General features: G+C 55.2%; 2 protein-coding genes across 4 annotated transcripts; both read left to right on the top strand.

The window, feature by feature from the left end:
• Positions 1–4,952: 4,952 nt before the first annotated feature.
• Hrurf (HR upstream open reading frame) lies at positions 4,953–5,109 on the top strand. Its single transcript, XM_090354285.1, has one exon. The coding sequence runs from the start codon at positions 4,991–4,993 to the stop codon at positions 5,093–5,095; it is 105 nt and encodes a 34-aa protein (XP_090210411.1). The 5' UTR covers positions 4,953–4,990; the 3' UTR covers positions 5,096–5,109.
• Positions 5,110–5,150: 41 nt separating this feature from the next.
• Positions 5,151–21,018, top strand: Hr (HR lysine demethylase and nuclear receptor corepressor). 3 transcript variants are annotated; one of them, XM_090354284.1, is made up of 19 exons: positions 5,151–5,272; positions 6,366–7,015; positions 8,145–8,934; positions 9,990–10,128; positions 10,206–10,393; positions 12,551–12,715; positions 13,271–13,360; positions 13,520–13,635; positions 14,574–14,655; positions 14,973–15,136; positions 15,249–15,488; positions 15,679–15,844; positions 16,003–16,072; positions 16,282–16,412; positions 16,532–16,651; positions 16,747–16,862; positions 18,925–19,089; positions 19,464–19,592; positions 19,757–21,018. In XM_090354284.1, the coding sequence occupies exons 2-19, from the start codon at positions 6,404–6,406 to the stop codon at positions 19,835–19,837; spliced, it is 3,564 nt and encodes a 1,187-aa protein (XP_090210410.1). In that variant the 5' UTR covers positions 5,151–5,272; positions 6,366–6,403; the 3' UTR covers positions 19,838–21,018. The 3 variants fall into 3 exon arrangements, with proteins under 3 accessions (XP_090210410.1, XP_090210409.1, XP_090210408.1); XM_090354283.1 differs by having other exon boundaries at positions 5,152–5,272; positions 12,548–12,715; XM_090354282.1 differs by lacking the exon at positions 5,151–5,272 and having other exon boundaries at positions 6,326–7,015; positions 12,548–12,715.
• Positions 21,019–21,882: the final 864 nt, after the last annotated feature.

The raw sequence follows: 21,882 nt of genomic DNA, 5'->3' as shown, positions 1-21,882 counted from the left end.
GTTGGAATTAGCAGCACTTTGTGTTCTCCATGGACCCAGCCTCTGTGCAGCCACAAATCATGAGTGTTGTCCCCCTGCCATGCTCTCCCTCCCTCCACACTTGTCCTCTTCCTGTTTGTGCTTTGAACCCCACTTGGACATCAGGTCCAGGAAAGCCTGCTGCAGCCCTGGGCCTAGACCCAGTTGCTTATCTGTAGTTCCTGCCAGCTCTCTTCTTATTTGTTTCTTTTTATTAGTATATATTAATTATAGAAGGGAAATTTCAAGCTGGGTGCCAATGGCTCACACCTGTAATCCCAGCTACTCAGGAGGCTGAGATCTGAGGATCACTCTTTGAAGCCAGCCTAGGCAAGAAAGTCTGTGAGACACTTATCTCCAGTGAACCAGCAAAAAAGCTGGAAGTAGAGCTGTGGCTTATGGGGTAGAGCACTAACCTTTAGCAAAGAAGAGCTCAGGTCAGCCAGGACTGGCACATATGTGTACACACACACACACACACACACACACACACGGGGGAAGACATATTATTTCCATACATGTACACAGTGTGTCCCACCCTATTAACCTTAACCCTTCTGTTATTCTCTCTTCTGGTTGTTGTTGGTTTTCACTTTGTTTTGTTTTGTTTTTTAGGCAGGGTCTCTCTATGTAATCCAGGTTGGCCTTGAACTTTTGACCTTCCTTTCTCAGCCTTCTAGGTTGCTGTGATCAGAAGTATCCCACCATGTCTGGCTCAGCAGACTTTGCATCTCTGACTTTTCATGGACTTCTGTTTTTACCATCTGAACTTACCTTACTGTTGTAACCCAACAAGTCATTTAATCAAACAAATCTTTTTCTAAGTGTGTGATTGACTGATAAAGTCTTGTTGTCTGATGTCTGCGTTCAAGCATCAGCTCTATAAAGCCCCCCTGATTTTCTCAGAGCAAGATTAGAAGATTTGAGTAAACATTTTCCTCAGCACTAGACCTGACACCTGTAAGGCCCAAAGAAGGATTTGTGCCAAAACTACTAAATAAATGCACAACATGACAGAAGCCCCTTGAGGGCAGGGATGGTTTTGAGCCTTGCGCCTTGTGTCCTGTATCTCTGCAGACTTACTTCAAAGGCTTAACACTGTCAGTGTCATTGTGGTAAGCACTGATGAATGGCTGACCTCAGTTATAGATTCCTAAGCACCCTGGGCCACAGAGGAAGGAGTGAGGGGAAGTCCAAGAACATTTCTGACCAAACTTATACCTGATCCCGAGGCTTGAGACATGGGATGTCAGGTGGACTTCCCTCCGAACTGCCCCATCTTTATGAGAACTGCTCTGATACGACCTCTTCCCAGCGCAGCCATGCTCTGGATGGGTCCCAGGCCCATCCTTTAGCCCATCTGGCTGGCACTCCTACCTACTTGTGACCCTAGCCTTCTTGGGATCACAGCTGGGAGAGGACCTGAAGCCACCACAGCCAGCCCCTAGAACCACTTACCTCCACTGGGGTGCAGGTGTGGCTGGTACCTTTCAGCCTCCAGTGGTTCCTGTATTTTCTCCCCGTTCTGGGAGCAGCTGGCCTTCTTTCCTTCCCATTCTTCCTCTTCCTTCCATAGAGCCTCCAGTCATCTGCAGGACTGGACTTCCAGGGGACACCTTTAGCTCCTTGCCTTTTGGTCCCTCTGGCCCCTCAGTGTCACCTACCTTCCCCCTATCCCCAGCTCCCTATCCTGGCTCCCATGTAACACACACAGCCCGTGGCTGATTTCTAGCCTCTAGATTCAACAGAGCTCTGGCCCAGGCTGAGTGGGTGGTCCTGAGGGCACTGTCCCTCCTGGAGAGAATTAATTTCTCAGGCTCTTGTGCCCATCCCCCCCAGCATCAGGGACTGAGTGGGACTGGAGCCGTCCAACAGATGAGAAGGGGTCCCTACTGCTGGGGGAGTTCTGGGCAAGAGCTGAGGTCACTGGGCACAAAGGTCCTGAGCTGGAGCCTAATGGGGGTTGGTGCAGGGAGAGGAGGTTGGGGAAAAGAGGAGGGCCTCAGAAGAGGAATTAGGTCAAGGATGTGGGTGGGTGGGCGAGAGGAAAGGGTAGCATCTGCCACCGAGCTTCCTCCTGGCTCCAGAAACATCTCCACACTTCCCTTCCCTGTGCCTTCCCCTCAGGTCCTGGGAGAATTCTCCTGGTATTCCCCGAGCCCCCGGCCCCCACCTCGGCATCTTCACAGGGGCGGGGGTGGGGTGGGGGGAGGCCAGCCTCAGCTGTCTGAAGGATGGAGGGGCTGGGGAAGCAGGGCTAGGTGCCCAGACGGCCGCGTGTGTGGGAGGGGATGTCCTCAGATGCCCTCCACCGGCAGTCCCCGCTCTGACGTGGGTGCCCCCCCTCTCCCCGCCCGGATTAGTGGCAGCTTGGCCTGACTCTCCGGGGCTTCTTCCCCCGCCCTGCCTGCTGCCCACCCCTGGGCAGGGGGCTGCTCCGCCTGAGGGGCACTGTGCTTGCCCAGGTAAGGGGCTGGGGCGGAGAGAGGGCAGCTGGCTGTGAGTGAAGCCGTGGCTGTGAGCAAGAGTGTGTGTATTTGTGTGTGTGTGTCAGTATGTGTGCGTATATTCATGTGCAAGGGGTCGGTGTGGGCTGGGGCCAGACCCCTGTGTGTCTGGGTGCAGGGCAGCTTGTCATGGTCCCTGATCTGGCATTGTGGACAGGGTGCCTTTCCTTCTGTTTGTGTTTTCCGTGTGTCTCCTTAGCTTTGCTCCATCCTCAGGACAGTCGGCTCCCAAGACTCTGGCCTGTGACATGGTCTCCCAGGCAGGATGGGGGACTGGGTGAGGTGGAAAATGGGTGCTTCCCCTGCCCTTTTCTCCATCAGCCCCTTGGCATTGCAGGAGTCTGTCCAGAGAGCGCTGGTCTAGTCTAGAGACTGTGATCTGACAGGCAGACATGACAACTGGGAGTGGGGCGGGGTGGGGGGGGCATCTGTTCTGCTCCCTTCGGGCAATCCCCATTGCCTTTGCTGAGGATGGCAGCAGGCCCTCGGGGCTCTAGACAGCCTGGGCTCCCACTATTTCCTCTTCTAGGCCTCAAGCCACAGGAGTCTCCCCCCAGTTTAGCTCTCCCACTAGTCCTGGCTGCTGGAGCAGGCCAAGGGACACAAACGGGAACCACAGACATGTCATAGACCATCGCTCACCTTGGAGACAGTTGGGGAGCAGGAGAGCAGGCCAGGGCCTTGGGACTCAGATCCTTATCAGACCCTCGACCATCATCTCCCCTGGCACTCTTGGCTGGGGAAGGAAGGGAGTGTGAATAGTTCAGCCATGTAAACAACCGCTACCAGCCTGGCCTGCCTAGCCTGGGGTGGGGGAGGGGGAGGTAAGGGGCTGGGGGATCTACGCCAACTTGACCCAAGTCCTGCCCAGAACCAGCCTCTTTGGATCCTTCTCAGGACCCCTTCTCATCTCTGCCATGGGTACAAGGCTCCCCAACTTAGCTTCTGTCACTTGGGAGGAAATCTCTGGTCTCTCTATGGCTTCCTCTCTCCAGGGATGATGTGACCTGGGACAGGCTGGAAGCTTCTAGACTCATGGCTTTCACAGGATGGGAAGAATGGGGAGGGGGAATCACTTCTGTTTCAGGTAGGCATAGGGAAGGGAGGGAATTAAGGGGCCAGAGGTGGGTGCCTGAGGGGAAGGGAAGCGCCCGTTGGGCGTGTGGGTTTCTGTGTGTGTCTGAATCTGTCTGTGTGTGTTTGAATCTGTCTGTTTGTGTCTGTGTTCTGGAACCACCCCCGCAGAGGAGCTGGGATGCTTCCTCCGGTGGAGGGTGCCCTGTTTGCCCATTTCCTCTCCTGCTTGCTGCTCCCTCTCAGGAGCCACTCCCATGGGCTCCTCTCCAGGCTGGGCCTGGGAGTACCAGGCACCCTGGGGAAGGGGCAGACCCTCGGAGTTCTGGGGCAGAAGCTTGGATCGAGCACCTCAGACTCCATCGCTGCTCTGTATACTTGATGAAACCAATGTCCTTAGACAAGGGACAGATTAGCTAGACCGCAGCCGCTCCATGACTCTTAAGCACAACACTGTGTGCCGCTGACCTCTGGGAGGGGGAGGAGAGGGGGGCTTAGGTGCCAAACAATGGGCCCCAGAGGCTTGGCCAGGTGAGCCTGAACATGAGGATGAGACAGGGCAGACGCTGGGCAGTGAGGTGTGCCCATGAGCCAGAGCTGGAGAGGACCAGAAGAGAGTGTGGTCCAGCAGGCACAGGCCCGGCTGGCGTGGGTCACAGTGCCCATCACTGACCCGTGAGAACCCGACTGCCCCTGCCAGCTCTGGCACTAACCCCCTCCCAGCCGCCCCGCCCTAGCACCCCGGGGGGCACCCCGCCCGGTCCGGCCCCTCCCGCCCTTTGCTCCAATTCCCGGGCTTGGCACCTATAGTGGGGGTGCTGCCCGCCTGCCAGGCTCCGAGCCGGGCCCACGGGAGGGTGGGGCGGCTGGGAAGCTGGCACGCTGCCCCGGGGGAGCCTCTCTCGGCAGGCGCCCGGGTGCCGCGGGGGGGAGGGGGGAACAAAGGGCTCATTCTCCCCGTGCGCAGCCGGTGGCATCGCCGGGGCGTTGGCGGAAGCCCCCGGGGCTCAGGAGGGGGCAGGCCCAGGCGGGGCCGCCGAATCACGGGCTCCTGTTTCCCTCAGGGTGCTGGAGGAGGAAACCGGCGGAGCAGCTTCCCCACTCTCAGTTGCGCGTCTGGCGATGGCGATCGGAGGTCCTGCTGCGCTCTCCGCCGCGCTCTCCCTCCACTAGCCGCGCTGCGCGGTGCCTCTCTCCCGGGTCACCGGATCGGCCCCGCTTCCAGGCACGACCCCCTCCCCCGGCCGCTCGGCCTCCCCCCCCCCACTCGGCCATCTCCGACCCGGGGCGCGCGTTCCCCCCGGCCCGGCTTCCTCTCTCCCTCCGGGGACACCGGCTCCTTAGCCCCGGCCCGGCCCTCCCCAAAGCGCAGCACGGAGTCTCCGCGTCCCATGGCGCAACCCACAGCCTCGGCCCAGAAGCTGGTGCGGCCCATACGCGCCGTGTGCCGCATCCTGCAAATCCCGGAATCCGACCCCTCCAACCTGCGGCCCTAGAGCGCCCCGGACACCCGGGGGGAAAGACAGCGCGCGCGCCGCGCTGAGGAGAGCGCGAGAGGACGCGTCCTCGCCCACCGGCCGGGAGGCCCCGGAGCCGGCCCATGGGGAGCAGGCACCCGGCGCCGGCCAGCACGACCGCTGCCGCCCGTGCCGCGCCCGGCCCGTGAAGCCCAGGTAAGTGCCGAGGGCCCGGGTCGGGAGCCAGTCCCCGGGAGCGCGCAGGCAGCGAGCTCCCCGAACCCCTCCGGGCTGGACCACCCGCCCTCACGTGGACACGGGGAGATGCGTGTCTAGGGTTGATTCTCGTGGGAGCTCCCGCTCCCGCCGGTGTCTGGGCATCGTCCGCCCTCTCCCGGGGCTTTCCCGCCCTCGAGCCGAGCGCTCCGAGGGTGTTGTCGCTCTGGTGCCACCTGTCATCCTGGTCCCTCGCACGCACGTTCAATTTTCCCTCCCTTGCGTCTCTCTGGGGCTCAGCCTGCTTTCTCCGCCTCCTTTCCGCCGGCTTCGTGGCGGCTTGGCGTTGCGGGCTGGGCTAGGAGAGCTCAACCCACCCCAGCTGGCGCTGGTTTATTCCTCCCCTTGGGGTCTTCAGAGATCCTTGTTCCCCACTCCTTGTCCTGGGACTCTGCTGAGAAGCCAAGAAACTAGAACCTGGAAAAAAAAGCAGAGTTGGGTGTAGAGAGAAGTGTAGCCCACCACCCTGGCCAGCTGCCCTCTCCGTGACTCCAGTCCACCTGACCTGGACACCCCATCCTGAGAGCCTGCCTGGGACTGGGCAAGGGAGGGCGCAGCACCCCCTCAGACACTGACTGCCCTTGGCAAAGAGGAGACCCAAGCTTGTTTTACACAGGGTATACTGAGGCACCTACAAGCAACGTGACTGTGCTCAAGACCACAGTAGGTGATTGAGCCACAACCAAGATCAGTGGTTCTTCTGGTTCAGTGTCTTCCACGGAACGAACGTTTTAGGTTCATGTGCCCTGTCCTCCTCCATAGTTTGTGACCAGGTTTCTGGTTCAGTGAGGTCTGAATGTGTCATCCTAGAGATAATATCCACTTGTGGAATTTAAAGGCAAGTGAGGGCCAGAACTTGGGGAGCATCCTGGCCAGACAAGATTCTGCTGTCTGCGTGTGCGCCGCTGTGGCCTACCACCTGCTTTACTGGTTTGAGCCACTTCAGTGTTGCCAGGGCGGTGCCCACTGTGCCGACAGTAAAATGCTTGGGGCATGTGCCCAAAGAGCTCATGCTTTGGTTGTTGTGCTCCAGGGACCCCTGCGGGAGACCCTCATGTGGGCAGGAGAGTGATGGAGAGTATGCCCAGCTTCCTGAAGGACACGCCAGCCTGGGAGAAGACAGCCACTGAGAACGGCATCGTGGGACAGGAGTCAGGGAACCCACTGCAGAATGGCTTGCGCCATGGGGCTCTGTGCCTCGGAGAGCCCACTCCCTTCTGGACGGGGGTCCTAAGCAACCCAGACTCCTGGCTCCCCCCTGGTTTTCCCCAAGGCCCCAAGGACACACTGTCACTGGTGGAGGGTGAGGGCCCCAGAAATGGGGAGAGGAAGGTCCACTGGCTGGGCAACAAGGAAGGAGTGCGCTGGAAGGAGGCAATGCTGGCCCATCCACTGGCCTTCTGTGGGCCAGCATGCCCACCTCGCTATGGCCCCCTGATTTCTGAGCACAGCAGTGGCCATCCCAAGAGTGACCCCGTGGCCTTCCGGCCCTTGCACTGCCCTTTCCTGCTGGAGAGCAAGATCCTGGAGCGAGCTCCCTTCTGGGTGCCCACCTACTTGCCACCCTATCTGGTGTCTGGCCTGCCCCCAGAACGTCCTCGTGACTGGCCCTTGGCCCCACACCCCTGGGTGTACTCTGGAGGCCAGCCTAAAGTGCCCTCTGCCTTCAGTTTAGGCAGCAAGGTGAGTACAGGTAGCTCAGTTGGCCCTGGAGAGGCCTACCTGGACAGTACCACTCTGCCCTTTCTGGTGAAAACACAGGTCCACTCCTACACAGAGAAGCCTGGTAGCTCAAAGCCATCCCGAGCCCTGAAGTCCTTTCCTAAGCATTCTGACCTGGTAGCTCCATCTCACTGGCCCTCCTTAACCTCTGTCCTCAGGCCTGCACTTTTCTCCCAGGGCCTCTGCTCACTGACTGTCTAGGACAAGTCTTAGAAACGCTGCCCATAGATGGATGATCTGAATGTGGAGGAGGAGTGAGCTGGTTCTCCACCTGGGAGAAGGATGTGCAGGCAACCTCGTGGTCTAGGGCTAAAGCTCCTCCTCCACATGCAACTGGCCAGATTGAGAGTTTATTAATTAATTAATTTACTCTGTGTGTGTGTGTGTGTGTGTGTGTGTGTGTGTGTATGTGTGTGTGTGTGTATGTGCCCCTGCGCGCGCACGCGTGTGTGTATGTTGAATTCAGGCCTTGAACTCAGGGCCTTAGCCCTGTCTCTTAGCTTTTTTACTCAAGGATGGCATTCTACTACTTGAGTCAAAGCTCTACTTCTGGCTTTTTGGTGCTTAATTGAGGATAAAAGTTTCTTGGATTTGTCTACCCTACTGGCTTTGAACCAGGATCCCCATATCATAGCCTCTTGGGAGCAATCATGATAGACGTGAGCCACCAGCGTCAAACCAGATTGTGATCTTAAAATACTTAAAATTCGGTTTAAAGTTAGGTGTTGTGGTTCATATCTGTAATCCCAGCACTTGGAAGGCCTAGGCTAGAGGAGTGGGAGTTCAAATCCAGCCTGGGTTACATAATGAGACCCTATATAAACAAAAACAAAAACAAGACTAGTATGGCCGAGGGCACCAAGTAATCCAGATAGGTTCTGAATAGCCTTTGGCTGTTCCAGGCATTACCCTTGAGCTGCTGGGTCGTGGTGAAGTAGAATAAATCCTGAGAGAAGATGTGAAGGAACACAGAACAGTGGGGGGGCCTGTAGGAAGGGACCATTATGGCAATTGTTGGAGTCTGCCTTGCCTGTTCTTTCAGGCCCTGGGAACTAAAGTTGTCCTGTTTTATCTCTCTCTCCTCCCACAGGGCCTCTACTACAAGGATCCAAGCACTCTAAGGCTGGCAAAGGAGCCCTTGGCACCATCGGAGTCTGGGTTGTTGGGCTTAGCCCCTGGTGGGCACCTCCAAAGAGCCCGGGAGGCCGATGGCTCTTCACTGCACCAGAGGGATGGGGAGGCAGGAGCTGGCAGGCAGCAGAATCTGTGTCCACTTCTCTTGGGGCACGCAGACACTATTCCCCAGACCCCCTGGCCTGCTTGTCCTCCAGGCCTTGTTCATTCTCTCAGCAATGTCTGGGCTGTACCTGGCAGTGGAAGCCTTGGGTGCCAGTTGGGGCCAGCAGCCACACCTAGGTGCCCATCTCCTGTGCCTCCAACCTCCCAGGGGGGTTGTTGCTCATTCCACCCGACCACTAGAGAGGGAGACCTTGGTCCTTGTGGAAAATGCCAGGAGAGCCTGGAGGAGGGGACCAGTGGGTCCAGTGAACCCAGTGGGGAGGTGAACAAGGCCACTGGTTCTGGGGTCTGCCCCCCAAGTTACCACACGAAGCTGAAAAAGACATGGCTCACACGACACTCGGAGCAGTTTGGGTGCCCAGGGGGCTGCCCAGGAAATGAGGATAGCTCAACTGCCCGGCCCCGGGCCCGAAAGAGGGCTGGCAGTCCTGACATCCAGGGGGCCATGGGTGCCCCACCCCCCAAGCAGCAACCGCTCTCTTTCTCAAGCACTGTAGAGAAGGGAGTCAGGGCCTGGCAAGAGATGATGGACACATCCACAGGACGCAGGGCGGAGTCAGATGAGCAGAAGGAGCAGAAAGGTAAGGGGCCTGCTGGGGGTGGAGCAGGCTCATGCCAGGGGAGGGCATCAGGGCTGTGACCTCACAAGAGTGAGTCAACACCCAGCTGTCGGGTTTCCTACCTGATTCCGATGGCTTTCTGGGCTTCCTCAATATGTCTCCTGCCAAGCCATGGTGTCCTGATGTGTGGGCAAAGACATGGATCAGATCATGGCTCTGGAGTCAGAATGTCTGCTTTCTGACTGGGCCAATCAATAGCTGTGTCACCTTGAATGGGGCACTTCAGCCCTCTGGATCTCAGTTTCCTCATCTCTGACATGAAGAGAACAAGGGTACTTATAGCCAAGACTAGCACAAGGATTAAGTGCTATCATAACTCATCAAAGGCACTCAAGAAACTGCTACCATTACTTGTGCCACAAATCCTGCTTTTACCTGTCCTGAAGGACCCTCTATTGTGCCTCTCTTGGCCATGTGGATTGTGGAGGCTCGGTTTGGACATTACTAGTGTTAGAGCCTTGGGCACACATTCCTCTACCATGCTGAGTCTATCACGAAGAGTTCTGGCATGGCTGGTGTCAACCCTGGTTCTTCTGAATCCCTTCATTCTCAGCCTCCTAGACTCCCAGGCCTGGATCAGGACTGGTGTGTATGTCCTTGTGCCACTTCATGCCTGGCATTGGCCAATTTGTGCCCTCACAGTCCTACATCTAATCTGGGAAGCTGTTGGCCTCTTTATCATCTATTATTTCTGCACCTGTGCTCTGTGTTGAAATGCTGTGGCCTCCTCAGTGTCTTGCACCCTACCCTCTGTACATCTCTCCAAGTTCTCACCCAGACAGCGGGATCACTGAACCTCAGTGGAGTTAGCCAAAATCCACACTGACTGGATTCTGCACTTGTGTGAGGACCATCCCCCCAGGTCTCCAAAGCCTTGGACTGGACATGCTAGACCACTCTTATGGTTCTGAATTATGGCCTTATAGGCCTGGGGCCAAGAGCTGTGGGTGGGGTGGGGCTGGGATTAACAAAGGCCCTGAACCCCAGACTCCTGAGCAGCTATCTTGTCTCCTTAGGACTCGGGGGTGGCAGGAACAGCCTTCAGGACCCATCTTGCCTGGCTTTCTCAGACATCACTCAATGCCAAAGCTGTACCCCTGCAGCTGGAGAGGTGGGAGGGCTGTCTGGCCCCTCAGAACAGGAACAGACTTGGAGGTGAGCAGTCTATCCTGGTTCCCGCAGCCAGCATTCCCCAAGGGGCTTCCTCCTCAGCCCCTCTGTTCTATCTCCAGATTGCCTCCGGGAGGGGAGCAACTGCAAGAAGAGGACTCCCCAGCCATCTCTGAGGAGGGAGGAGGGTCTGGCACTGAAGCCCGGCTCAGCCAGGGCCTTGCCAAGCACCTGCTGAATGGTTTGGGGGACCGACTGTGTCGCCTGCTGCGGAGGGAGCGCGAGGCCCTGGCCTGGGCGCAGAGGGAAGGTGAGAAGACTTCCTGTGGGCCTGCCTGAGGCCTGGATGTCCCTCCCTGCACCCTACCAGTGGTGTGGTTCCCAGGCTACCCCACCTCTGAACTGCTCCACCTCAGCTGCTCCTCCCTCCTCTGTCCCTATTCCTGACTCGGCTGGGGCGGGCTCTTAGTCAACGCTGAGGTTTCTGGCCTCTGGGTGGGGGTTGCTGGGAAATGGAAAACTTGGACTGGCCCAATTGTCTGAGAGGGTTATGACTTGTGGGGAAAACAGGGATGAGGACATGTTTGCCAGAGCTCTGGAGGTAGGGAAGCTCTGGAAAGGTTTAGGCTAGAGGAGCTTCTGGAGCCAGGGAGCCTCTTGGGACTTAGGAGGCCTATGGAGTTTGCACTGAGCTTAGAGAATGAACAGCATTCCATAGGATCCTTGGCTCTAGGCTCCGCTGCTGTAGCCCTTCTTCCTAGCACCAGTGAGGTCTTTGTCAACACACAGCCCTGCTAACTCCCTGAGTGGTCGTCACTGATGGCTTCTTGTCCTCAAAAGGTCAGCCTCTCAAGGGTTTCTTCAGTCTCCAGCCAGCTTCTGCTATTCCCAGCGCATCTTCCCAGTGTGCACACGGGCACACGCGTGAAAACACACACACACACACACACACACACACACGCCACTCATCCTGCCTTTCCTGGATCACCCATGCTCGTCTGTCCCCTTAGGCCCTGGCACTGGCTGTTCCCTGGATCTGGAATGCCTAGCTCCTCCCTTGCAACCTGGTGGATGAGAACTTACTCATCCTTTGAGGCAACTTGTGAATCTCCCCCCACCCCACCCACTCTCCTTCTTCCAGACTCAGGCACTAGAGCCATGGCTGCATCTGTGGCTGTTTCTCCTCACATGGAGTGTGGGTGCTAGGAGGGCAAGCCCAGGGCTGAGCAGCTCTGAGTCCTCTGCACGTGAAAGAGTGCTCAGTGGGTCTCTTTTGTCCTAGTGAGTACAACTTAGTCTGCTCCTCGGCTCTTAAAGGAATTCTATGCCATACTTGGCACCGTTGGCTCACACCTGTAATCCTAGCTACTTACTCAGGACTCTGAGATGTGAGGATCCTTGTTTGAAGCCAGCCCAGGCAGATAAATCCATGAAACTCTTACCTCTATCTAGCAAATAGATGGAATTAGCTTAAATGGTAGGGCTTCAGACTTGAGTGGAAAAGCTAAGAGAAAGTGGCCTTGGTCTCGAGTTCAAGCCCCAGTACCAGCAGCAGCAAGAAAAAAAAAAAAGCTGTCCCAGTGGCTTTTGCCTGTAATCCTAGCTAGCCACTCAGGAGGCTGAGATCTGAGGATTCTGGTTCAAAGCCAGCCCAGGCACTAAAGACCATGAGACTCTTATCTCCAATTAACCATCAAAAAACAAAAACAAAAAACAGGAAGTGGGGCTATAGCTCTAGGGTAGGGCTGAAGAGCCCAAGGACAGCACCTAGGCCCAGAGTTCATGCCTAGGCCCCACGACTGACCTAAATAAGTAAATAAATAAAGGAATGAAAAGCATTTAGCTGGCTACTGGTGGCTCATGTCTGTAATCCTAGCTACTCAGGAAGCTGAGATCTGAGGATCATGATTCAGAAGTCTATGAGACTTGTATCTCCAATTCACCACCAAAAGCCAGAAGTGGAGCTGTGGCCTAAAGTGGTAGATTATTAACCCTGAGCATAAACAAACAAATAAATATTCTCTTTTCATTAGGGGCAGGATCAACCTCTTAGATTTCTTGTTCTAATATAACAAAGTCCCTTGGAGAAAAGACCATCTGAATAGTCGCTGTGCCTTTACATTTGTGGTAGGGAGGAGGGATTGGGAGAAGGGAGGTGGATGAAAGCAGGTGCTGGAAGTGATGTGCATTTGTAATGCAGACACAGTGGGGAAACCCCTGGGGCAGGGCTGGAGGTGGGGCAGGAATGCGAGCTGACTCTACCACTGTCCCAGGAGGGCTTGTTGGACAGTGGAGCTGGTGTGGGACTAGGACTTTTGATTAAGTAGCGGGACAGTGAAGAGGTTGGGTGAGCAGTGGAAACTACTTTTTGCTTCTCTTCCTTCTGCTTGGAAGTTTCTCCTATGAAGTCCTCAAAAGAGGCCAGGGCTTTTGGCCCTCTGACCCTATTCTGTCTTGTGTTTAGCAGGCCAGGGGCCAGCTGTGACAGAGGACAGCCTGGGCATTCCACGCTGTTGCAGCCGTTGCCACCATGGCCTCTTCAACACCCACTGGAGATGTCCTCGTTGCAGCCACCGTTTGTGTGTGGCTTGTGGTCGCATGACTGGTGCAGGGAGGGCCAAAGAAAAAGGAGGTGAGAAAGGGGCCAAGAGAGGTGGAGTGGGTGCGGGGAGGCCATGACCAACCAGAGGATTACATCTGTGTCCTCAAAAGAAACCCTAGGGCTTGCAGTAAGCTTCCTATTTGGCTCACATGGCATCTTTTAAAACATTGTAACACTGTGAAGTGAATGTTATTTCCTCCACTTTCCAGATTAGAAAATATCAGAGGATTAAATGACTCATCCCAGGTCACAAAGCAAACAAATGCTATGGCTAAGAGGACTCAGGTCTTCTCTTCCCGTCCTGTTCTTTCCGTGATGCTCAGCTTTCTCTCCTTTGGCTCAAGTTGATCACTTGAGGTCCTGCGCATCCCATGGCCAAAAAGTAATTTCAGAATTGGATACATTCTGGAATGTTCTCTCACCATCTTGCATCCTGCAGGCCAGGAATCTTTTGTTACTATGTTCCCAGAAGGCACAAGTTTTGTGGATTGTTGATCCCCCTGATTGAAATATTGTGTATTTGGCTTTCTCCCTGACTGTATCCTTGCTTTCTGGACCTGCAGCTTCTCCTTTCCTACCCCACAGGCTCTCAAGAGCAGTCCACACAGGAGTGTGCCCAGGAGTCTGGGCATGCTGCCTGTTCCCTGATGCTAACCCAGTTTGTCTCCAGCCAGGGTGAGCCATCATGGAGGGGTGGGGCATGCATTGGGTGGGTCCCCAGAGAGACAGTCTTCCTGTCTGGCTGTGCCTGACCTTGGTGACATGCCTGGGGTAGTAAGGCCAAGTTATGATACACACCTACCACTAAACTCCATTTCTCTTCTGTACCTTCAGTGCTGGCAGAATTGAGCACAACAATGCACCAGGTGTGGGTCAAGTTTGACATCCGAGGGCACTGTCTCTGCCAAGCTGATGCCTGGGTGTGGGCTCCTGGGGATGCAGGCCAGCAGGTAAGAATCAGGGTATGGCCAGTAAGAACCAGTTACTAGGCCCCAGGATGGCACAGTGTGCCTGCAAATGACTGGCTTTTGTAGGTAGGAATTTTCCCACTGAATCAAGTATATGCCCTTTCCCTGGGGATCAGAATCCTGGCATGGAACTTTGTCTAGCCCAATACCACCACCACCTTCTTGCCTCCCTGGGCCCTGTCTAATTTGCACATCCAGCTCAGTACTTGCCTTGACACCCTCATGTTGCTGTGGGCATGGCTGTGATCCTAGCCAAAGGCTCCTTTGGGTACAGTATCACACCTCCTTCCCAGAATTCCTGGCGTCTCACTTGTAGCCCATACGCCATACGCACTATGCAAAGCTTTCATGAATTTGTGTTTTGTGAGAGAAGTTACCCATTTGAAATGTACTTTATTATGTGCATATTGTGTGCCAGGCACTGTAGAAACATCAGAAAATGTACAAAGGTATGAGGAAGAAAACAACAACAGCCTTTCCTACCTCACTGCTATTTTTGACATAGTTCTTTCCAGTCATCTATGTATTTATTCACATCAATTTTAGACCCTACCTGTAGATGTCCATGAAGAATTATATAACATTTTGCTCTTAGGACTTTGTTTTAGGATTTTGTTCCAGTCCTGGGGCTTGAACTCAGGGCCTGGGCACTGTCCTTGGACACCACCCCCCACCCCCCAGCACATTTTTGCTCAAGGCTAGAGCTCTACCACTTGAGCCACAGTGCCACTTCTGGCTTTTTTTGTGTATGTGATACCAAGGAATTGAATCCAGGGCTTCGTGCATGCTAGGCGAGCACTCTACCACTAGGCCACGCTCCTGACCCCACACGTAATTCTTATATATTAAGTAGGACTGAGTTGAGTTGTACTTTTCATTTCTTAAAAATCTCTGGTCGGGTGGGGGGCGGGGGTTAACAGAAGGAGCCCACAGAGAAAACACCTCCAACTTCACAACCTTCCTGCAATGGGGACTCCAACAGGACCAAGGACATCAAAGAGGGTAAGTGGCTTCCCGCCTTCCTCTGCCTGAGTGAGGTGGTAGATGTTTCCAGAAGCTATATGGTATTGCCTTAGCGAACAATTCTTCCCTGACCCCTGGTAATCTCCATCACTTCCTTCCCAGCCACATTCCCCTCCTGAGCCACCCCTCTACAGTGGAAACTGCCTTTAGGAACGTGGTGGGAAGAAGACTTAAAGCAGCATGGAGTTGGGGTGTAAGGGAGGAGAGTGGACTTGGTGGGGAAATGGGTGGCTGCCTTTGAAGGGAAGGGTGAAGAAGCCAAATGGGCAGTCCCTCACCATTTTCCTCTCCAACAGAGACCCCCGATTCCACTGAGACCCCCACGGAGAACGGTGCTAGCCAAGCACCCCTGCCTTGTCCCTCTCTCTGTGAACTGTTGGCCTCTACTGCTGTTAAACTCTGCCTGGGGCATGAGCGGATCCACATGGCCTTTGCCCCGGTCACTCCAGCCTTGCCTAGTGTGAGCAAGGGTGCAGAGGGAGGGCCCCTGGGGACCAGAGGCTGGGCTCTCCTCCCTGCGAAGCCAGACAGGTCCTGAGCCTTCCTGCCCCTCCATGCCTCCCTCCCCGCAGGACGACAGAATTACCAACATCCTAGACAATATCATCGCGCAGGTGGTGGAACGGAAGATCCAAGAGAAAGCCCTGGGGCCAAGCCTTCGAACGGGACCAGGCCTGCGCAAGGGCCTGAGCCTGCCTTTGTCACCTGTGCGGTCCCGGCTGCCTCCTTCTGGGGCCTTGCTGTGGCTGCAGGAATCCAGGCCCCGGTGGCGTGGCTTTCACCTCTTTCAGGAGCACTGGCGGCAGGGCCAGGTGAGCCAGTTGGTTTCTCCCCTCTCAGTATTTCTTGCTTCACCTGCTCAGCAGAACCTAGGTCCCCAGCCCCACATGGCCCCGGCGGCTCGTTCTTCAAGCTGGTCTGCAGCTGGGAAACAGCTCCAGCCTAGCAGCAGAGGGTTCTCCTCCAATCCTCCATGTTCTTCTCCCCCTTTCCCTGTGACAGCCTGTGTTGGTGTCAGGGATCCACCGGACACTGAGAGGAAGCCTGTGGCAGATGGACACACTGGGGACACTTGAAGGCCATGTGCAGGCGGTGGCCGCCCTTGGGCCTCCTAAGCCTACAAGCCTGAGCAGCACAGCATTCTGGGAAGGATTCTCCCAGCCTGAGAGTAGGTATCCTTGATGAAGAGGGAGCTGGGAGGAGCTGGGAGCCTAGCATGGCCCTGGAAGCAGCGACTGGGGCAGAAATTGCACTCAGATGCAGCTGAGCTGTGGGCAGGAGCTTCCGGACCCAGGATGCTCCTCCTCACCTGTCTCTTTCCCTAAGCTCGGCCAAAGTCAGAAGAGGGTTCTGTTCTGCTGCTACACCGAGCTCTGGGCCATGAGGATACCAGCAGGTGTGTACACTACCAAAGGCCAGTGCCACTTCCCAGCCACCAGCCTGCCCCTTGTCCACCCTTCCTGCCATCTTTACCTCCTGTGATCCTCCTATTCCAGCCTTGTCCTGTAGGAGTTAGCCCTGCAATGTGGGGAGAGGGGTGCTGCCAGGAAGGAGTGTCATACCTGGTTTGGATCTGTTGGACGTGACCCTTGCCTCTGCCTACAGGATAGAGAGCCTGGCCTCCAGCCTGCCACTTCCAGAGTACTGTGCTCCCCACGGAAAACTCAACCTGGCCTCCTACCTCCCTCCGGGCCTCGCTCTATATCCGCTAGAACCCCAGCTCTGTGCAGCCTACGGTAAGCGCCTTTCCACTCCTGCCCATTCCCCACACAGCTTATCCCCCCTATCTTGGAGCACACGTGCATCTGGGCCAAGGTACGAAGTGCTTCTCAGCCATCCTTTTTCCTCCACACAGGTGTGAGCCCACACCGTGGACACCTGGGGACCAAGAACCTGTGTGTGGAAGTGGCTGACCTGGTTAGCATCCTGGTGCATGCTGAGCCACCACTGCCCGCCTGGCACCGGGTTCAGAAAGGTGGGTCCTTGGCTGGAGATGGGAAGACAAGGTAGCATAGCAGGTGTCCACACCACCACCCTGAGACTCACCTCTGAGCTTTCCTTGTCCCGCAGATTTCCTCTCAGGCCTGGATGGAGAGGGACTTTGGTCCCCAGGCAGCCAGGTCAGCGCAGTGTGGCATGTGTTCCGGGCACAGGATGCCCAGCGTATCCGCCGCTTTCTCCAAATGGTGAGAAGGGATCATGGAGCCCACTCCTTCCCCCTGCCCAACCCTGAGACTTGTCCTGTGTAACTGCTCACGTCAGTGAGCCCACCCTTCCACTGACATGATCTGGACAGACCCAATTCCTGCAGACAGGTGCCAGAGATGGCAGGCAGGGATTCCAGGTCTGTATGGGGTTAGAGAAGGAGGGGGCCCAGGGCCTGTTTCTCAGGCCTCAGGAGGCTGAGATCTGAGGCTTGTGGATCAAAGCCATCCTGGTCAGAAAAGTCTGTGAGACTCTTATCTCTAATTAATCACCAGAAAACCAGAAGTGGTGCTCTGACTGAAAGGGGTAGAGTACTGGCCTTGAGCAAAAGAGGTCAGAGACAGGGCCCAGACCCTGAGTTCAAGCCCCTCAACCACCACCACCAACAGCAAAAAAGGAAGGGGTGCCATCTCTAAAGAGATGGCTATCTTAATTGGACCTCAGCCCTTATTTGGGCCCTTGGTGCACTATCTCAATTAAAAGACCCAGGCAGTTAGTTGCCTTCCCATTTTGTTGACAGGGAAAGTGAGGCTCGATGTTAGAGTACACAGTCTCTTCCAACCCCAGGTGACTACCCCACACTCGACTCTTTCCTGGGCTTTGAAGGAGGGAGGCCATTAGAAAACCATGAAAATCCCTGCTCACCCTTCTCTCCCCCTATGAAGAGAGACTTCCTGGGAGGAGTTAGCCAGGGAGAGGGCTGCAAGAACCTGGTGCCTCATGCCTGTAATCCTACCTACTCAGGAGGCTGAGATCTGAGAAGCACAAATTTTAAGCCAGCCAGAAAAGAAAGTCTGTGAGACTCATTATCTCCAATTTAATCACCAAAACGTTGGAAGTGGAGCTGTGGCTGAAATGGGAGAGTAGAAAAAATTAAGGGACATAGCCCAGGCTCTGAGTTCAAGCCCTTAATATTGACACACACAAAAAAAAAAGAAGGAAGAGGAGGAGGAGGAAGAAGAGGCTGGCTAAAGAGGCGGGTGAAGTGAGAGTGTGGTCAGGATAGGGGCAGGTGAAGTAGAACAGGCTGAGAGCTGGGTGCGAGGCAGGAGGCTCCCCAGGTGTCAGCATGGTGCCCTCCACTGGCCCCTTCCCATGACATGCGCCCTTGTAGATGCCGGGACAGGCAGAAGGGAACAGGCAGACACACTGTCATCACCAGGTGGCCTGGTCTGGTCTAGGTGGGGCCGTCTGTGGGCAGTCCTGTGTGGCTTCACTTGTGACTCATGAGCATCCGTGCGGGGCACTTTCTCACTGGGTGGCCTGGGAAACACTGCCCCAGGAAGGACTTAAGTCTCTGTGGCAAGGGAACCTTGGCACCTGACTGGGGCTCCCTTTTGGGTTGTTTAGTTCACCAGTCTTCCCCTGCCTCTTGGCCCAGGGACAAAGGCAGCGTCTACCTGAAAGGGGGTGGATGGAACTGGTGGCCAGTTGAAGCATGATGCTGGCATTTGCCTCCGCAGCTATTCCCTGGGCCCCTCCTATCTGGCCTCCACAAGTCCCTGCCTGCCCCAGGAGCTCTGGCTCTGCCTGGGGTGGTGACAGTCGCCGTAACAGGCGGCAGAGGCCTTGGTCTGGACAGGCCAGTCTGTCTGCCCACTGGGAGTTAGAGCTTCGGTGTAGCTTCGATTCTTCTTAGAAGAATCTGTGGAGTGCTTTGGGGTATCTTTCCAGTGTTCCTCTACAGCTGAGCCTCTAATGCAGGCTAGTCGCAAAACCTCCAGACAGTTTTCTTGTGGAGGCTGTGCACTCATTTTCCTGGGTATCAGGGAGTGGAAGAGCACGGGTCCCACCAGGACATATGAAAGGCCCTTCATTTTTTCCTCTGAGCTCTTTCCAGTTGAATGTTTTGTTCTGCTAGCCTGGGCTATCCCACCCTCTCCCCTGGCCCCTTTTTCTCCCAGCTCCTGCCCCTGCCCTTCAAGACATGACCCCTTCAGCTGCTCCTCCCCTCCCCGGTTCCTCCACAATGTCCACATTCCTGTCCTCCTGGTGCTCTCTGTCTCCCCCGATCCTGACTCAATTACCCTTTTCTTCTTTGAGGTGTGCCCCATGGGAGCAAGGACCTTGGAGCCCGGAGCCCCAGGTACCTGCTACCTGGATGCAGGACTGCGGAGGCGCCTTCGAGAGGAGTGGGGTGTGAGCTGCTGGACTGTGCTGCAGGCCCCCGGGGAAGCTGTGCTGGTGCCTGCAGGGGCACCTCATCAGGTGCTTTCCTGGTCTGGGGAGCGCTGGGGGTCAGGGGAGGAGATGGGGCATTCTCTCTCTCCCTGCTCTCAGGCTTGAGAGTAGGGAGGCAGAAGCTGAAGGGTCCTCAAATAGGATTTGCCCAGGGATTCAACCTAGTCCTGTGAGCTTAATGTGCTTATGGTTTATGTCCCTTTTGGCTTCCATGGGTCTGGCTTTGGCCATACCATTGGGGGTGCCTCATGCTTTCGAGGGGTCTCTGCTCTCTGAGGGTATCTAACTCCCTCAGTTGAAGGGGTCAGGAGAGGGAAAAGAACCTCAGGGACAGTGGGATAAGGAGAGGACTTGTAATGTTGATCCTCTCTGGCCTTCTGACCCCTTCCTCTCTGGTCTAGGTACAGGGCCTGGTGAGTACGATCAGCGTCACCCAGCACTTCCTGTCCCCAGAGACCTCTGCCCTTTCTGCTCAGCTCTGCCACCAGGGACCCAGCTTGCCCCCTGACCACCGCCAGCTTTATGCCCAGGTGAGTGACACTGACCCACAGCTGAATGTCCTCCCCAAGTATGCCCCCAGCTTCTGTGGGAGGACAGATCCAGCTGGGAGCCAAGTGGGGTGCCAGGGTGGCGATGCAGGCAGCGTGTGGGAGCAGTATATGACTATGAATTCTGTCTTTTCTCCTTTCCCTAGATGGACTGGGCTGTGTTCCAAGCAGTGAAGATGGCTGTGGGAACCCTACAGGAGGCTAAGAAGGGGATCCCCAGGGTGTGAGAGGGGCAGTGGGCAGGTAGACCCAGGCAGGCATAGATAGCTTCAGTAGGGAATGGCACAGGGAGACACAGGTACTTTGGTCAATCCCATAAATACCACTCCAGGCACAAATGGGGCACCCCCATTCCTTGGCCCTAAAACCAACAACTGCAGTGCCACCAAAGCTCATACCTGCCCTTTGCAGGCTGGCACCTGCTCCAGCCCACCCCCCACCCTCTTGCTCTATGTGGTACTATGTTTGTATTAGAGATAATAGATTTCCTTCAACTCCTGTGCTCCAACCCAGGAGATGCAAGCTCTTCCTTGGGGGACTTTGGGAATCATTCTGGCTTAAGCAATACTTCTTTTTGCTGCCTCATCCCCCACTGTCCTACCTGTGCCCTGAGTTTTTATATCACCCACATCCTCACTGGGTTCTGGGTAGCTGTTTGCACTGAAGGCCTGCTAGACCAGAGGCCACCAAAATCCTGCCCTCACAGAGGGGTGAGAAGTGTGGGGAAGAGATGGCATCAGGGATGGCCCAGGTTTGGCTGGAGGGAATGATATGGGAGATGTAGCTGCCCCCGCTCCTGCCTCTGCCTGCCTCCTTTGAGATGTCCATTAAAGCCTGTTCTTTATGACTTCTGTCAGTGTGCACAGCCCTTCTCCTGCCCGCCATGTGGCCTAAGGAGGAAGGGCAGACACAGAAATCTGGAGCACAGGCAAATGGTCTGAGGGGGTAGCAGGAGCCTCACATACCACTGCCTGGTCTTCTGGAGGCCTGCACCCCTACAACCTCCATGGGGCCCCCTGAAGATGCTCCAGAGAGTAAGAGCAGGCAAGGCAGAGTTCTAGGGCCAAACCCAGGAGGACCTCTCTGTGGGGCATCAGCCTGTGGAGACTTCAGAACCCCACTGCTCCCAGCAAATTCCAGACCACCCTGTCTCGCTCTAACCTTGAGCAAGATCTGAGCGAACCCTTCCCCTGACTGCCCTCGGTGGCCTGTCCTCGAGGACTACATTTTACTGCCTAACAACTCTTCTCTCCTCTCCCCATCCCCTGGTCCTTCTGGTGTGGCTCTGCCCTTCCCATGTATCTCAGCCCCACGGATGCGCCAGCTTTTGTTATATCTGACTGTTCCTGCTGTGGTTCGGGGAATGTTTTGTTTTTTAATTAAATAAATTTTTTTATTATAAACATGACATCTGTTCAAAACCATTCAAAAATAAGAAAGTTACCTGCAAGGCCATCTCAACTCAACCTCTCCTTCTAATGCAACCTCTCTTAGTATTTTATTATTAGTATTATTTTCTCAATCTTGAACACAGGGCCTTGGTGCTGTCCCTGCGTGCTTTTGCTCAAGGCTAGTGCACTACCACTGGCTTTAAACTGAAATCTTCAGATCTCAGTCTCCTGAGTAGCTAGGATTATAGGCATGAGCCACTGGCCTCAGCACGTTTGTGACTTATCGTCTAGTATTTTCTTCAGGGATCTGTTGTGCACATGGTTGATGTATTTTGTACTTGGTTTCTTTCTTAATTCTGTCCCATCATCATTTTTCTATCTTGCTAGCTAACCTACATTTTAAATGGCTGCTTACCCAGGCACCCTGGCTCATGCCTGTAATCCTAGCAAAGATTACTCAGGAAGCTGAGATCTGAGAATTGTGGTTCATAGCCAGCCCAGACAGGAAAAGTCTATGAGACTCATCTCCATAATTAGCCACAAACCAGAAGTGGAGCTGTGGCTCAAGTGGTAGAGTACCAATCTTGAGTGAAAAAAAACAAACTGAAAAACAGCAAACTAAGGAATGGTGCCCAGGTCCTGAGTTCATCAGTCTTGGTGGGCACGGACACACGCGCGTGCGCGCGCACACACACACACACAAAGATGAAAATGCTATTTATATCCCTTTAAGTGCCTATTCTATGATTTAAATAACCATCGCCTGCTTCAAAATAGATATCAGGGGGCCGGGAGTTTGGCCTAGTGGTAGAGTGCTTGCCTAGCATACACAAAGACCTGGCTTCAATTCCTTGGTAGCACAAACACAGAAAAAGCCAGAA

The sequence above is a fragment of the Megascapheus bottae genome, chromosome 20, assembly GCF_031878675.1.
Source record: "Megascapheus bottae isolate mThoBot1 chromosome 20, mThoBot2.hap1, whole genome shotgun sequence".
Lineage (NCBI taxonomy): Eukaryota > Metazoa > Chordata > Mammalia > Rodentia > Geomyidae > Megascapheus > Megascapheus bottae.
Note: the sequence above shows the minus strand (reverse complement) of the source record. Positions and strands in the feature narration are given on the sequence as shown.